At 44.8% G+C, this 16032-nt stretch overlaps 2 protein-coding genes across 6 annotated transcripts in view; one reads left to right on the plus strand and one right to left on the minus strand.

The window, feature by feature from the left end:
• Window positions 1-4069: 4069 nt before the first annotated feature.
• C10H15orf39 (chromosome 10 C15orf39 homolog) overlaps window positions 4070-16032 on the plus strand; it is a 34679-nt gene continuing 22716 nt past the window's right edge. For 2 of the 5 annotated variants that reach the window (XM_027828143.3, XM_043524178.1), the window contains exon 1: window positions 8195-8456. The gene's annotated coding sequence lies outside the window, so the exon portion shown is untranslated. Of the gene's footprint in view, window positions 4318-8186; window positions 8457-16032 lie in introns of those variants that run through there. The other 3 variants (XM_043524179.1, XM_043524177.1, XM_043524180.1) reach the window with 3 other exon arrangements.
• Window positions 15237-15630, minus strand: LOC102934496 (histone H4). The gene has a single exon (XM_007065854.3). The coding sequence runs from the start codon at window positions 15573-15575 to the stop codon at window positions 15264-15266; it is 312 nt and encodes a 103-aa protein (XP_007065916.2). The 5' UTR covers window positions 15576-15630; the 3' UTR covers window positions 15237-15263.

The raw sequence follows: 16032 nt of genomic DNA on the forward strand, positions 1-16032 counted from the left end.
TCAGAAAAAGTCAAAATAAACTGCATCTGTTGTTTAGTACTTCTCTGGAAATCTGGGGAGGCTTTAGGGAGGACCTTTGTCATACCCAGCGGTAATCAAAAATTCTTTATAAGGAAAAATATAATTCAAGAGGTGAAAAATAAACCTACCCAAAGTAAAACTACTAAAAATGAGGAAAAAGCTGACCTATTTAAATAAAGTCTTAATACTGTTATGAAACGGGGTACTACATAAATAGCTGGAAATAAATGTAAATTTGTAACTGGAAATATTCATAAAAATGTACTGCTCCGTGGACAAATTTTCTAGGGAATCACCAAGAGACAAAAGCATGGACTACACCATAATGCTGTTTTCACACAGTCACTTCTCACTGCAGAAAGGCACGTTAGGATCTCAACTTAAAAACTGGCTGATAGGTTGAAAATAATACTAACAGCAATAGTTACCAATTGCTCACATAGCTCAGTTTCCCCAGGAATCTGACACAGATGCATAAGAACATAAGAATGGCCACACTGGGTCAGACCAAAGGTCAATCTAGCCCAGTATCCTGTCTTCCAACAGTAGCCAATGCCAGGTGCCCCAGAGGGAATGAACAGAACAGGTAACATCAAGTTATCCATTCCCTGTCGCCCATTCCCAGTTTCTGGCAAACAGAGGCTAGGGACACCATCCCTGCCCATCCTGGCTAATAGCCATTGATGGACCTATCCTCCATGAACTTTTCTAGTTCTTTTTTGAACTCTGTTATAGTCTTGGCCTTCACAACATCCTCTGGCAAGGAATTCCACAGGGTGACTATGTGTTGTGTGAAAAAATACTTCCTTTTGTTTGTTTTAAATCTGCTGCCTATTAATTTCATTGGGTGACCCCTAGTTCTTGTGTTATGAGGAGTAAATAACACTTCCTTACTTACTTTCTCCACACCACTCATGATTTTATAGACCTCTATCATATCCCCCCTTAGTCGTCTCTTTTCCAAGCTGAAAAGTCCCAGTCTTATTAATCTTTCCTCATATGACAGCCGTTCCATACCTCTAATCATTTTTGTTGCCCTTTTCTGAACCTTTTCTAATTCCAATATATCTTTTTTAAGATGGGGTGACCACATCTGCACACACTATTCAAAATATGGGTGTACATGGATTTATATAGAGGCAATATGATATTTTCTGTCTTATTATCTATCCCTTTCTTAATGATTCCCAACATTCTGTTCGCTTTTTTGACTGCCGTTGCACATTGAGTAGATGTTTTCAGAGAACTATCCACAATGACTCCAAGATCATAGAATCATAGAACTGGAAGGGGCCTTGAGAGGTCATCTAATCCAGTCCCCTGCACTTGTGGCAGAACTAAGTATTATCTAGACCATTCCTGACAGGTGTTTGTCTAACCTGCTCTTAAAAACCTCTAATGATGGAGATTCCACAACCTCCCTGGGCAATTTATTCCAGTGCTTAATCACCATGACAGGAAGTTTTTCCTAATGTCCAACCTAAACCTCCCACTGCAATTTAAGCCCATTGCTTCTTGTCCTATCCTCAAAGGTTAAGAAAAACAGTTCTTCTCCCTCCTCCTTGTAATAACCTTTTACATACTTGAAAATTGTTATCATGTCCTCTGTTAGTCTTCTCTTTTCCAGACTAAACAAACCCAAAAGAAAGATCTCTTGCTTGAGTGGTAACAGCTAATTTAGACCACATCATTTTATATGTATTGTTGGGATTATGTTTTCCAATGTGCATTACTTTGCATTTATCAACATTGAATTTCATCTGCCATTTTGTTGCCCAGTCACCCATTTTGAGAGATCCTTTTGTAGCTTTTCACAATCTGTCAGGGACTTAACTATCTTAAGTAGTTTTGTATCATCTGCAAATTTTGCCACCTCACTGTTTACCCCCTTTTCCAGATCATTTATGAATATGTTGAATAGGAGTGGGGCCAGTACAGATCCCTGGGGGACACCACTATTTACCTCTCTCTCAGAAGAGGCTTTTGAGTGTGTGGAGTGGATCTACAATTCATGGTGGATGTTTTAAAGAGATTTGGTTTGTGAGTACATTTTCTAACTGGCTGAAGAATATTTTATGCTTTCATCTTGTCTAGTGGAGTGCTTTCATAGTGCATTCATAGTTGCAAATAAGCTTAAATGATGTATTATTATACATCTCAAATATAGATAGATTCTCATCTGTCATACTAAATAAAAGTGAAATTTTGTGCGATAATTAAATTACAGTAAACACTGATGATATCAGTACATGCAAATAAGAAAACTTATCACCTTCCTACTTGTTGGTTTTAATGGGTGTGAATCCAAATTGCATATCTGTGTATTAAAAGTCAACAAAGACATCAATGTAAAATTATGTACTTGACCAATTGCAAGAAGACACAACCTTGTGGTAAAAATTACCTCTGGCATATCTAGGAAGAGCTGAGATTCTATGCAGACTCTTCCAAACTATTCCACTTTCATTATCAGAAACAGACCTTACCGTCAAACATATTAACTAAATTTGTTGAAAAAAAACAAAGTTTAGACAAAGCCCCTGAGTCTGCAGATAGAAGGACTCAACAGTTTTTGGGCCCCAATTCAAGAAAGTACTTAAGCACATATTTAACTTTAAGCACATTCTTAAGTTATTTGCTGAAAAGGAGTATAAAAGAGGTTTGAACTGCTTCAATCATCTCAATAGGGTGTTAAATATGAAATGTAGTTAGGAGAATTTAAATGTCAATTTTGTTAACTATTCCACTGATGATAACTTTAGCAGAAACACTCTGGGATTGTCAGAAGAGTTTGGGTTTGAGGGTGGCATTTAGGTACAATATTTCCACCTCTTAGTCCCTCCCACATCTGACTCCTGACACACAAGAGGATTTTCAGTACACCTAAGTCGCAGAATTAAATACAAAACCACAAAAGTGGTGGGAATACAGATCAAACACATTAAACTGTCTTCGTGAGCAAATGTAAACTTACATTTGCATTAAGTAACAACTAGCCCTTTACTTGATACCTTTGTGTACACACTGTTCTCCTCTCCTTCCTCATTACTGATCTATAACAACAGCAATATCCTCAATAAAAATTGATGGGCCACAATTCGACTGATCGAAAAAGGTAAGTATATTCTGTGAAAAAGTTTGAATGAGATAAAAATTCATTTTATCTGAAGTTTTTCATGGAATTTTTGAATAAAACAAAATATGTCATTTAATTTCCAGTCACATTTTTTGTTTCATTGAAGTTTTGGGTTTTTTAGAAAAAATTCTCCCACTGAAAAGTGAGGAAAAATAATTTAAAGAAATACACACAATGAAAACTTTCTATACTTATCAAAACATTTTGTTTGGTTGAAAAAATTCCAAAATAAATGGAATCACCTCCTCCCCCCCAAAAGCTCTTGAATTCCTTCAAAAAGCCAGTTTTCATAATTTTTTATTTTTTTTAAAAACGCAATAATTTCTAGCCACAATAATGCTATATTGAATCAGTAGCCAAAAAATAATATAAACCTTGAAAACAACATATTTTTCATATAATCCCATTTAGAGGTTGGTAATTTAGCTAGTGTCAGCCACTTTTCTTCTTTCCCTCACTTCTCTTGGACCCCACGGGAAGTGGAAAGGGAATGGGGGAGCTAGAGAAATGAGACACTACTGAGTTTCTCTGCCTAGAACAGATATAAAAATAGGTCTGAAAGAAGTGTGAACTGATCTCATTCATCACAATGGAGTGTTAACTCAGAAGCCTGGTACTGGAAGGGTGAATGCCAACATGGCTAATTTCTTCACTGCTGATTGTTTTATGGTTGGTCTACACATAGAAATTGCAGATTCAACTAAATCAGTTACTAAATCAATGTAATTAAATCTCTTAATTTATTGCACTTAAATTAAGTAAATTGCATCAATTTTAGCCACACCTAAACTGATTTAACAGTGTTCCCACATGGGGGTGACACCAGTTTAACACTAGTCTGTGTAACCAATCAATTGCAATACACCTGTATTGTTATACTCAGCCGATCTCCGGTTGAGCAGGGGTTGGACATGCAACAAACCATGGCTCCTGCCCCCTCCTTCAATTTAAGGAAGAGCTACCGCTGCTGCTTAACTGCTAATGGCCTTCTTTTCTTTGTGCTTTGTCACTCTACAGGAGTAGAGCTCAACTCCTGCAATATATAGGAGAGGAGGAGCCAGGAGGCAGCACATAAAGAGAAGGAGCTGACTGATAGGCAGCTCTCCTTCAATGCTGTTCTAGACCTGACCTAGTGGCAGCTGATGGAGCTTAAACAGAAGGTAGGTGAAATGAAGTAAGACCCTGGGGGAGTGTGGCAGTATTACCATCTAGCAATGAAATGTTGTCCCATGACAATTCACCATCAGCTCTTTAGTGTTCTATATAATGAGAAAGACACAGCATGGCTGAGTGGCAGCTGTGAGTTCTAATCCTGCCTTTCCACTGGTTTAAAGTGTGGGACAAGTCACTTAACCTCTTAATGTCTCCTCCTGTAACACTGACAATACTTCCTGGAGTATAGTGAGGGTTAATTGTTGGTTAGCTAATGTTTGCACAGCCCTTTGCAGAAGTAAGGGCTAAATATCAATGGCAAGAAATGCACTTAGGGCCTGATGCTCCACAGCCTTGCACTTTGTGTAGTCAACTTTTCTTGTGCAAAGTGCATGTAAATAGCTGCCAGATCAGGTTGGGAGTTTTGTGTGTCCTCTGCATGGAGGTGAATGAAGCAAGGCAGTGAAGAATCAGGCCTTTAATGTCTGTTTGAAAAGTGATGTTGCCCTGACTTCCCCTGGTTTAACCGCAGAGTTTAAAGGCCTGATTTGCAGGGGCACTGAGAGCCCCATTAACTTCAATATGAGCTGTGGGCACTCAGCATTTCCGAAAAACAGGCCCTTGTCCTAATATATAATCATCTGCACATCTGTAAAAATGTTCGGGGGTGGGGGGGGAGAGTTTATTCTGAGCTCCCTCTTAATAAATATTGCAGGCTACTTAGGACTTCAAAAGAAAAGTCCTAGATTTCATGGGTCTGCCCACTTAGGTCAGTACAAGTCCTCAGTTTATTTAGGGCTCCCCCACAGTGCCAGCACATGACCTCTTGGCTCCTAATAGGATGTTGCACCACTAGGCAAAGACCAGACCTTTTCATGGACTGATGCAATGTCAGGAAGTAGCATCACAGTGACGCAACTCTTTCCTCCCACTGACTAAAGACAAAATAAGTAGTCTCATGTCTGGGAGTATTTAAAAATACAAATATTTCCTTGGGGGTGGGGGGAGAGGGGAGAATGATCTTTGGCCTCTACTTGGTTATCTTTCCATTTATAGCTCTACTTGTGGAGCGGGAAGGATTGTTTTCCTGTGTGTGACTACATTGCTGTACTTATCAGAAATAAACCACATTAGTTCCTGCTGTCATGTAAGCTCGTGCCCAGAAATCAATTTGGCGGGGTTGGACAGAGTGAAAGTGTGTGTTTTGTTCTAACTGAGCTCTTTCCAAAATCAACAAACTCTCTATGCAGTCCCAGAGTAGCTGGATGTTTCTCCTAATATATGACATGAAATAGTTACACAAGAAGTAGGCTCCAGAGTCAACACATGACTGAGATGAACAGAAAATAGATCTAAGCAATATACAACTCAAATGATAATTCAATCTGCCGATTCAGGAAGACACACTGTATGGTTCACATTCAGAAGGGGTTTTTTTGAGTGAAAGTTTAAATTCTCAGAAACTGATGCCCCCTGCTCAGCCCACTTCCTGCTGATGTTCTAGGGTCATTGCTGTATGTGCCCCAAGAGAAAAGTTAGTTAGCTCTACAGTGAGATCACTCTTCAAAAGAAAAACAATCCTAGCCCAACCCCAGACTCCACCAACTCTCACTAGCACAGAAGGGAGGTTTCCTCATTTCGGGGTGGTTCTACAGCTTGTCTTCACTGCAGTGTTTTGTTCCAGATACAACTCAAGTGTTGTCCTTCATCTGACTCCTGTCCACAACCACAAATCTCCAGCTGAAGTTAAATGGTGCTTTAAACCTGAGCTAGATATCCGGTCATTAGTGGGTTGAAGCTCTAGTACTATTTGTAGTACTTGGGCAGGTGGGTCTAGGCCTACTCCCTTAAGCCACACCACAAATGATTTCTGGGGACAACAAATGGAAAAAAAACACCCCACTCATGGGAGTGAGGTCAAAGGTAAAAAATCAGGAATCCAGAGGAGGACACTAAGCAGAGATCCCCCGACAACACCCACTGCTCCTCAAAAGTATCTAAGGCATACATGGACGCTGCCTACAGAAACTCTGCTTGGAGACCTGACCAAACAAGGGAATGGAAATAAACTCTACAGTCACCAAGCACTCCCCCATTCAGCTTCCTTCTCCCGGTATGATGGATGGCATCTTGGCCAGCACCAGGAGGAGGTTGATGAGGAGGTCCTGTGACTTTGTGACGGATGTCGTGTGTGTAGATCAGGAGATGTGGGGAGAAGTGCAGCAAGGATCTCAGTAATAGGTTTTGGAGGAGCCGGAAGAGGGGCTGTAACCTAAAGCATTCTACATAGAGGTGCACCAGGATCTACCTCTCATCACAAAAAGGACAGGAGTCAGAGGTCTTTGTGGACTGTGCCAGCCTACATGCCTGTGCTCATAACCCTGTGGAGGAGCCAACGAATATCCTCAGTAGGTTGTGGAACCAGAGTGGAATACAGGCTGGTCCACTAGGTTCCTCACTAGCCATAAGTAGCAGAACCTGCTGTCAGGGCAGGACATAAGGGCAAGGAAATGGAACGTGTGAAGCATGTGCATGCACAGATATTCTCTGGGTGTGGTTTGGAGGTAGATGGGCTGGATATTGTGCAGCCAGCTCAGATGGTGTGCTGCGGGCCTCATGGGGCATGGGCCTGATGACATGTTCTGGAGGGTGAGGGGTGGGCAGTGAGCACCCTCCTGCAGGACCTGTGTGAGGAAAGCAAGAGAAGCATGAGTCAAGTCTGCCTTTGCCTCCTGGATCACATGATGGGATGCGTGGGGTGGAGAACCTCATGTACTGGCCAAATGCTGCGGGGTCCACCCAGCCCCTCTGAGCGTAGTTCAGAATGTCTCAGTCTGGGGGTGCCAGTCAGGACCAACCTCCGGCACACCAAGGGGGACTCCATCACTTGCACACGTAGATGGGGGGTTGCGTAGCAGAGGTTTGGTATGGAGATCCTCCCCCTTGACAGTTGCTATGGACCTGGGTGCTGACACTAGCTTCCAGCTCCTGAGGAGGTCCTGGTGAAGAAGATCTCAGGGGAGGTGTCTCAGGTGTAGATAAAAGAGCTGCTGGTCTCTGAGGTGGCTGAGGAAGGCATGTGCCTGCACACTCTACCTGCACTGCTGAGGAGTCTCTGCAGGGTCTGAAGGTGGAAGGTGTAGACCTGGCTGTGGATGCAGACTAGGCCCTGTCTGCTTTCCCCACAGGGAAGGCTCAGGACATCCGCAGAGACCCAGTGTAGCCCATTCCAGAAAAATTCCTTCTGGAGGCGGGCCAGGGAGCATGGGGTTGGCTTGGCTGCTGAACCGCTGCCAGAGCATGGGCAGGACCAACTTGTTGAGCACCAGCACCCTCCGCTGAAGGGAAAGACACCAAATCAGCCCCATCCACCACTGCAACCAGTCAGACACCCTGGCCTCTAGATTGATTCAGTTCTCCAGCGGGGAGGAACTGGTGGCAGAAGGGTACACAGCCAGATGGAAACCCTCCAAGGGCCCCCGGCACGAGCGGGAGGTAGGACGTTTCAGTGCCACGCCACTGATGCTCCACTGAGTTGGCCAGGCTCATGGGCTGCTAATGCCATGGCTTTGCCCCCTCATCATCCACTCACGCTCTGTAGCTTTGGCTTGAGCCTGGCCAGCTCCTTCAGCGTAGTGGCCCTCACAGTGAGCGGAGGCAAAGTCTCCATGTGGCCGCTTGTGACTGTGAAACACTTCGCGAGTCTCTTCAATCCCACGCCCAGGCTGGGTCACAATCTCAGCCCATGCAGCCTGCCCTCACCCTGAGTCCCGGCTCACGCCTGCCAGCACTTCTTTCCCTTTCAACTCCTCCCTCTTCCCCACCCTCTCCCTAGGGCCCCCCTTATCCTCCCACCCCCCTTCCCCTTCCTCCCACTGACTAACTTCCTCTTCACATTCACAATGCAGCGGGTTCTCAGCTCTGGCCGGCAGCGGCTCCAAACCCGTTCCTGCGGTGGGGTGTTTTTCTTCCCCTCTTGATCCGGAGCAGCCCGGGAGGAAAAGCCTGTCAGGCTGAATTTACAGCCCTGGATGCCTGCCTGCCCCGAGCGCTCTCACGGGGACGGAGTGGGGCTGGGACCAGCGCTCCCTCGCTCGGAGGTGGATGCGGCGTGGCCGGGAGCGCACGGCGGGCTTTGGGAAGAGAGGTACCCAGACGTGGCTACTGAGCGCCCGGCTTCACCGCCCTGCCCAGCGCAGAGAGCCCCTTCCTCCGCCGGAGCCCCCCGCTGGCTCTGGACCATGCGCCTGGGGAGGGCCAGTTTACCTGCGGGGAGCAGCCGGTCCCGGCACCAGCAGCCACAGGTTAGCCCAGCCGCCCCCCACTCACAGCAGCCAGCCGGCTACGTCAGGACAACGTGCTGGGGGCGAGGCGAGACGGTTCAGTCTCTTGTTTGGCCATCCCTGGCTGTCCCCGTGCTCAGAGGAGAGGGGCTCTGCCAGACCGTGGGCTGGGGGGCAGAACAAGTCACTCTGCCAAATTGCTTCGTCTCTCCATTCCCCAGCACCCCCCTTAAAAAGCACCGCGTAGTCTGTCGTGTGAGGCAGGGAGCGGAGAGGAACTGAAAGATCTGTTATTGCATCAGATTACTGGAGGCTGGGGGAATAGAAACCGGAGAGGTGAATGTGGTTCCTCCCTCTGTGTGGGAGACTCAGCATCGGCTGTGCAGAGGCCTGGGTGGGGATCTGAGATGGAGAATTCCTTGACCATCCCCCCCTTTCTTGGGTATTACCAAGGCTTTTAGCTAGTTGTTTAGTCTACTTGGTGGATTTGGGCTAATGCCAAAAATGTGCTTCACAGGATGATTCTATAATGTCTCTTGGCAAGTTCCTTCTTTTTCTTACGGTTTGGAACCATTTGTTTTTAAGAAAACTCTCCATTTTAAAAAATAACCCTCATCTTTTATTTTAAAAATGCCTTTTCTATCGTTCTGAGGTGCCCCAGCATGTGTGCAAGCACAGCTTCTGGAGAGGAAGAGTTCGCAAATTAATTTTTTCTGTGTATAGATTCTTCTGTAGTTTGTTAAACCTGGTTCACTAGTGGTATTTATTGTTTCTCATTTCCCTTCAGTTTTATCACACCTTAACAGTGATAAAATGACTGGACTGGAGCCTGGCCTGTGGCCATGAGAATAACTTTCAGCAACTGGCAATATAATCCTTTGTAAAAGGGGCTGGTTATAATCCGCCTCTCTGACACAACAGTTATATATTTTATATAGTATAGTGAGTTTTCCCCAAGGCCCCCCCCCCACTGCACTGAGTTTTTATTAATTCCCACAGATCATCTGTTTCTTGTTGGATGGTTAAGAGCATAATGGGCTTCAGGCTTCAGTTACAGCTTCTTACCCATTTATGGAGAGTTTAGGTTCCTGTGGTTTATGTACAATGTGTATGTTGGGCCAAATGCTGCTTTCAGGGACGTATTCAACTCTCATTTAAATCAACAGGCATTGATGAACAGTAAGTAAGGTTTATTTTTTTTGGTAACTATAGTACTTGCATCAACAAAGGGGCTCAGTGGGCAGAACTTAGGAAATACCATTTGTGTGAATGTGTGTATTGAATAAAGGACATTTGACAATAGTACATGCACACATACATGAGCTTTTGATTATGTTTCGGTTTCAGCTTTTCTTAATTCTTTAATAGATCATTAGAGCAAGTATAGTTAGACTTAAATATTTAGTGCTTTGTTGTTTTGTGACTGCCTGTAAGTGGCCACCAGCTCTAAAATGCATATGTCTCGGCTTGTTATATTTTAAATTAAACTGGTATGTGTGAACCAGATCTGTGCATAGGGTATTGATTTGCAGGTGTTGTCCTATCTTTATAGCTTATTTGCTACAAGCATTCAGATAATACTATCTGTTTCTGGAATCAAAGGACGCTTAATTGTTCTCCTGCCTTATTGGACCAGCTCCACATCCAGGCATAGAGCATTCTTCCTTACTTAGGGTACTCTCCAAGTGCTCTTAGAAATAATTCTCCTATTTCCAGTAAAAATGATGCACTCCCCTGCAGGTAGGGGAGTGAGTGTGTGAGTACACAACTTCATAAACATCAACTTAAAACAAATGAATTTGGTTAAAGGGAAAACTTGGCTTTGCCTCACCGTTTGAAAGATCCAATAGTGAAGTGCTTCTTCAGGAGAATAAGCTGTGCAATGTGAGTAAGGGCTTGAACCTTGACATCTTCCATACCTCATCCTGCCACTGACCTCAATGCAGGCTTGAACCCTAAGTCAAAGACTGCTGAGAGGCTACTGGAAGGCGATTTCCTTTGCAGGGGCACAGGGTCTCTGAGATCATGAAACCAGCATTGCAACTGGGCAGAAACTCTCATAATTGTAGAGAGAATTCCAGTAGCTTTTGGGCAACATTTTTAAAATATTTACACTTTAAGACTTTGACCCTGCCTTTACAGGCTGCTTGTTTCATATGGTGTCAGTTTTGTTTTTACGTGATAGCTGCCACCAGTGTTCTCCAAAATGGTGCCCACTGTCTTATAAAATGCATATTTGCAGGTTATAAATGGATCCAGGAACTGGCAATAGGATCAAGTGCCTCCCACCTCTTTAGGCTGCCAGTTCAAATCTGGCCTGTGGTGCTGGCTAAAGCTGTTACCATGTAGTCACCAGTGTGGGCTGTAGAGAGTTGTGTGAGCTGTCAGTCCAGCATCATTTGCATGCATTAAAAGCAGCTTTTAACAGTGTATTCTCAGTGAGAGGGGCTTCTAACAACAAGGTGCTTTTTGTCTTTTTGAACTATCAGTGTTGAGCTGAGCAAAATGCTGGCCCAAAGAAGAGCTCTATGGAGCTCAAAGGCTTGCCTCTTTCACCAACAAAGTTGGTCCAGTAAAAGATATGGCCTCACCCACCTTGTCTCTCTCAAAAGGGGTACAGATCTTTTGAGGCTGGAGTTCTCCCCCATTTCCCACCCTTTGGCACCCCTTCCTCTATCTTGCCATCCATGCCTCGTCCCTGCCCCAGAATCTTTTGTGTCCTTTCCCATATGCTTGATGGGACCCAACAGCACAGATGGAACTTCAAAGGAGGCTCTGCAGTAGTTGGCAAAGCTGCTTATAAGGAGTCTAGAAACTGAGGAGGACCTGGCTGCGAGGGACTGAATAAATCTCTTTGAATGGATGGCGAGAGAAAAGGAATGAGAACATAATTCTGATTCACCTAATTCCCTGGCCAACTACTGATACTCTCATGGGAGCTGTACGCTTTACCGTGAGGGCAGCTGCTTCACGGGGCTGCTAGAGGAGCACAAGTGTGGTAGGACTGTAGGACTCCTGCCCTTAGATCTGGACAACTGGCGCGTGGATGGGAGTTTAAAAAGGTGGCTGGAAACCTCTTGGCTTGTTGCTACCTGTCTCTTTTGGATTGGCTGGGAGTTGGTGATTACCTCCTCATACCACATGGGGGTAGGAGGAGAGAGGCTGAAATGAGAGACTTACACTTGTTGTTGTTTTTCCTGAGTTGTTGGGCATCTAATCATGTGGAGGAAGGGCAGGGCGGGCTGTATTGTGTGGTGTGGCGGCCGCGTGATGGCTTGGCCCCTGAGGGTGAAATGATCGACACAGTTGTACTTGTTCTGAGTTATCAAAACAAAAACAAATGTATGAAACCTCCAGAGCAGGCTCTGTGGCTGGGGGTGGCAGCCCCAGTAGACATGTGCTGGATGGTTTCACTTAATTCCTTTCACTGGGGGGAGAGGCGGTGGGGTGGGAACCTCACCGGTGCCCTTTTAAAAACCTCAGAAATGTGCCGGATAAAGCAGATTGTGACCAATCAGTTCTTATAATGAATATGATTTTCTTCACATTTCCCCACTTTAAAAAGAGAGAGCATTTCTTTTCTTCTCACCCTCCCCCACCCCCCCACAGCTTCTGGGAAAAACCCATCTGAAAACAGGAATAAATCTATTTAATCCGCCCACCTTTTCCCCCCCCCCAGTCATTATCTGTGAGTGGTTTCAAAATCGCTCACAAAGGACTCTGCACGTGCTGAAATTCATTCAGGCATTTCCCTTGCCTCCGCTTCCTACACGGATGGTACGATGAGACAATAGCCTTTGTTTTTGTAGCTTTATCTGTGCCAGGTGCTTATCAGTTTAGTAACTGTTAAGACCACAAGCTTATAAACCTTTCTCATTAAAGGAGTTCCATTGGCTTTGTTGGCACTACTTGTATGTGTAAGGCAGGATCTGGGCCTAAAGCTATAGTCCCAGTGGAGGCAGCTGAACTGTATACAAGTAAAAGAAAAAGGGCTTCTCCCCTGTCCCCCCCACCTCAAATAGCTGTGTGTTCATATATTGCTTATTGTGCACGCAAACTGCTTTTAACAACACTTAGCGCTTATTCCGCTTTTTCATCCTGGAGTGCTTTATAAATAATGGAAATGGACAAGTAGCCTGAGCAATATATTACAAAGTTCAAACATAGATTAAATATCAAATGGGCTGTTTATCTGGGATTTGTTCTTAAATGAAAAATATTTACCCACAATGCTATTCAGGAATCTGGCCTAGTGGCGTGGGATGGCAGGAATGATGTCCTCTTAACGCTCCTCAGGAAGGTGGGGAGGGAGAAACGTCTCGCAGTTCAAGCTTCAAGAATATTGTTTCAAAGTCTCCTTATAATGACAGATTTCAGAGTAGCAGCTGTGTTAATCTGTATCCGCAAAAAGAAAAGGAGGACTTGTGGCACCTTAGAGGCTAACACATTTATTTGAGCATAAGCTTTCATGAGCTAGAGCTTCAGCATCCGATGAAGTGAGCTGTAGCTCATGAAAGCTTATGCTCAAATAAATTTGTTAGTCTCTAAGGTGCCACAAGTCCTCCTGTTCTTTTTCCTCATAATGAGTTAGACACTGTTAGTTCAGTGACTGTTAAGAACTGCTAAATTTGCAACAGCCTTAAAATAAATGTAACCAAATGGAAATACTGTGATAATTCAGTCTACCAAAAAACCTATATGCTGGAACACAAATTCATTAGGAATTGGGGAGAGGAAAACGTCCTTTGTGCATGTCAATTAATAAACTTACTGTTGCAGTAACGTAGTATTTTGCACTTAATTTATTGTGGGGTTAGGGTTTGGTTTTTTTCAGTTAAAGAAATTTGTTGTGCTTAGTCTGATCACTTTAAAAGTAGTATTTAGCATTAGAATAGCTTAGGTTTTGACATTCATACCTCCATCAAGGAGAAGGGGGGGGGGGAGGGGGCGCGGAAAAGGGTATGTTTTCCCTTCTGTTAGTTTTCTGCAAGGCTGGGTTAATCCCAGCAGCCAGCCTGTCTTCATTGTGAAGATTACCTATGTGAGTTGGGCCCTGCCTACTAAAATTACCGCCGTGTTGTCAGGATCTTATTGTGCTTCTGGGCTTCTGTGTGGTTTGGAGACGGGGTGATGCTCTTGTGCTCGCTACAAAGTTGAATTGTGTTTGCTGCTTGGTTGCATAATTTTCTTTTTAATTAAAAAAGTTTGGAGTTTCCAAAAAACTGAGTTGTAGGAAAAACCCATAGGAAGGCCCTAAAATCTTAGGATCCACACACTCTCTTCACCTCAATTTTCCAGAAGGTGCATCATGACCATGTGAAAATCGGAAAGGAAAGATAAATGGAATCTCTCTACAACCTCAGCTACAGAATTCACTCCTGAGTGGTCACTATAGATGGATGTCAACATAAACTCCTCTCGAACACATGCCAAAACACCCTCTCTGTCCAGAATTTGGACACTCCAACTGAGTACATTCAGATCAGGGTCTGCATTTTGAAATTTGAGTCTCTTAACCACCACTTGGGCAACAAGATGGCATCCAATACTCGCAAATTCAGAAAAGCTGCTGTGTCTGTCAGACCTGCTAATCCATGAAGTAGTGGTTAGGGGACATCACTTGGGTCTAATCCCAGCTCTGCCTAGTAACTCCATTGTGACTTCAGGCCATTCACTTCCTATTTTTCAATGACTTAATTTCTCCATCAGCACACAAGGTCTGATAACAGGGGTGTTGTGAAGCTGAATTGATGTTTGAAAAGACCTTGCAGACCCTCTGATAAGAGTGGCAACATGTTTATCTAACTGACATCTGACTTTATTAGTGTCTCCTCCCTCAGGGGCAGTAGAAGACTTCCAGGGAATGGGGGTGTGGAAGGTATCATAGGTCATCTGGCAGTCAGGTATTCTTTCGTTGAGGACTTTAGCACTGTAAACAGCCAACATTGTTAAGGTGTATTTTAATTAAAGGAGGTTAAAGGTAAATTGCCAAGGAGCCTCCTGATCACATTATCTCAACCAATCCCCAAGTACTGGCTTCCAGTGAGAGCACCTCTGTAACAGAGGGGAAAGGTGAGGTAAACAAACCAGTCAGAAACAAGAAGGGCGAGGAGACACCCAGGTGACTGTGCTGTCAGAGTCACTCCATGTTACTGAACTCGTGAACTACATAAGGGCAGGTGCATGAGTCTTCTTGCCGCATGCCATGTAAATGCCACCTGGCAACCCTGGAGAGTCTCTCCTGCCTGTCCTGCTTCCATGTGCTCAGAGCAGAGACTTGCTCCCAAATACAGTCTCTGTCCCCTTGCCACGTGCTCAGCTGGAAAACTCTAGCTGTCTCTCTCTCCAGTTTCTCACCACCTATGGACCCCTGTAAAGAAAACCAATTGTTCCCTTGGGGGTGGGCCAGCCATATAGCCAATCAAAGTCAGTGGCTCCAAATCGCTCTGTGATGGCTTCTCAGTGATGGCCCTTCACGAGGTGTCAAGCACCTTTCCTGGGCAGTGCCGCTGTCTGGAACTCAGTACAGCTGGCTGCCTGGGGCAAGTTTTAGGCATGTGTTTAGCACAGAAAACACAAAAGGAGCTCATAATCTGATACAGATGTGGCCCACTTTCTCGCACCGGGGACTGGCTTTTGAGGATGTTTCAACTTTAAAACCGGATGGAAACTTAGCCCCCGAATCCGTAGAGAGTGCGACCCTGGCGTTTCAGAGCATAAACTATGTCCATAGCAGTCACAGTCTTTTGCTTGGCATGTTCGGTGTAAGTGACAGCATCACGGATCACGTTCTCTAAAAACACTTTCAGCACTCCTCGGGTTTCTTCATAGATCAAGCCAGAAATACGCTTTACGCCACTACGGCGCGCCAAATGACGAATAGCCGGCTTCGTGATACCCTGAATGTTATCAAGGAGCACCTTGCGATGGTGCTTAGCACCCCCTTTTCCCAAGCCCTTACCACCTTTGCCGCGACCAGACATAATGCTACGACCTTGGAACCACCGCTCTCAGAAAACGAGAACTCGGACTAACAATCACCTATTATTCTCCTGAAGAAGCGGGTGCTGCACACAGCTTCCTAGCGAAAGGAAGAAACCGAACCATAAAGCCCATGCTCATGCTATGGCAGTTCCTGCTGCCTTTGCTATGAGAGAGAGGTTTTATCACCCTCTTTCTTCCTCTTTTCTCCACCTTCTCCCCCACCCCCCCCAACTCTTTTAGCTTTTAAATCCTGTGGACTTGTGTCCTGCTCCAGGGTATGTGTGTGTGTGGGGGGCGGAATAGTGATCATGTGCAACAGTGGCGTGCGCGACCAACTGCTTCAGAGTGAGGCAATGGGCCAAATGAATTCCTGACTTCAGTGGAGTTTCTCCATGGATGAATCTGCCCCCCTGAGATCCCACCACATGGTTTGCTTCAAGGGGAGATGGAGAATCT

This window comes from Chelonia mydas, chromosome 10 (assembly GCF_015237465.2).
Source record: "Chelonia mydas isolate rCheMyd1 chromosome 10, rCheMyd1.pri.v2, whole genome shotgun sequence".
Taxonomy (NCBI): domain Eukaryota; kingdom Metazoa; phylum Chordata; order Testudines; family Cheloniidae; genus Chelonia; species Chelonia mydas.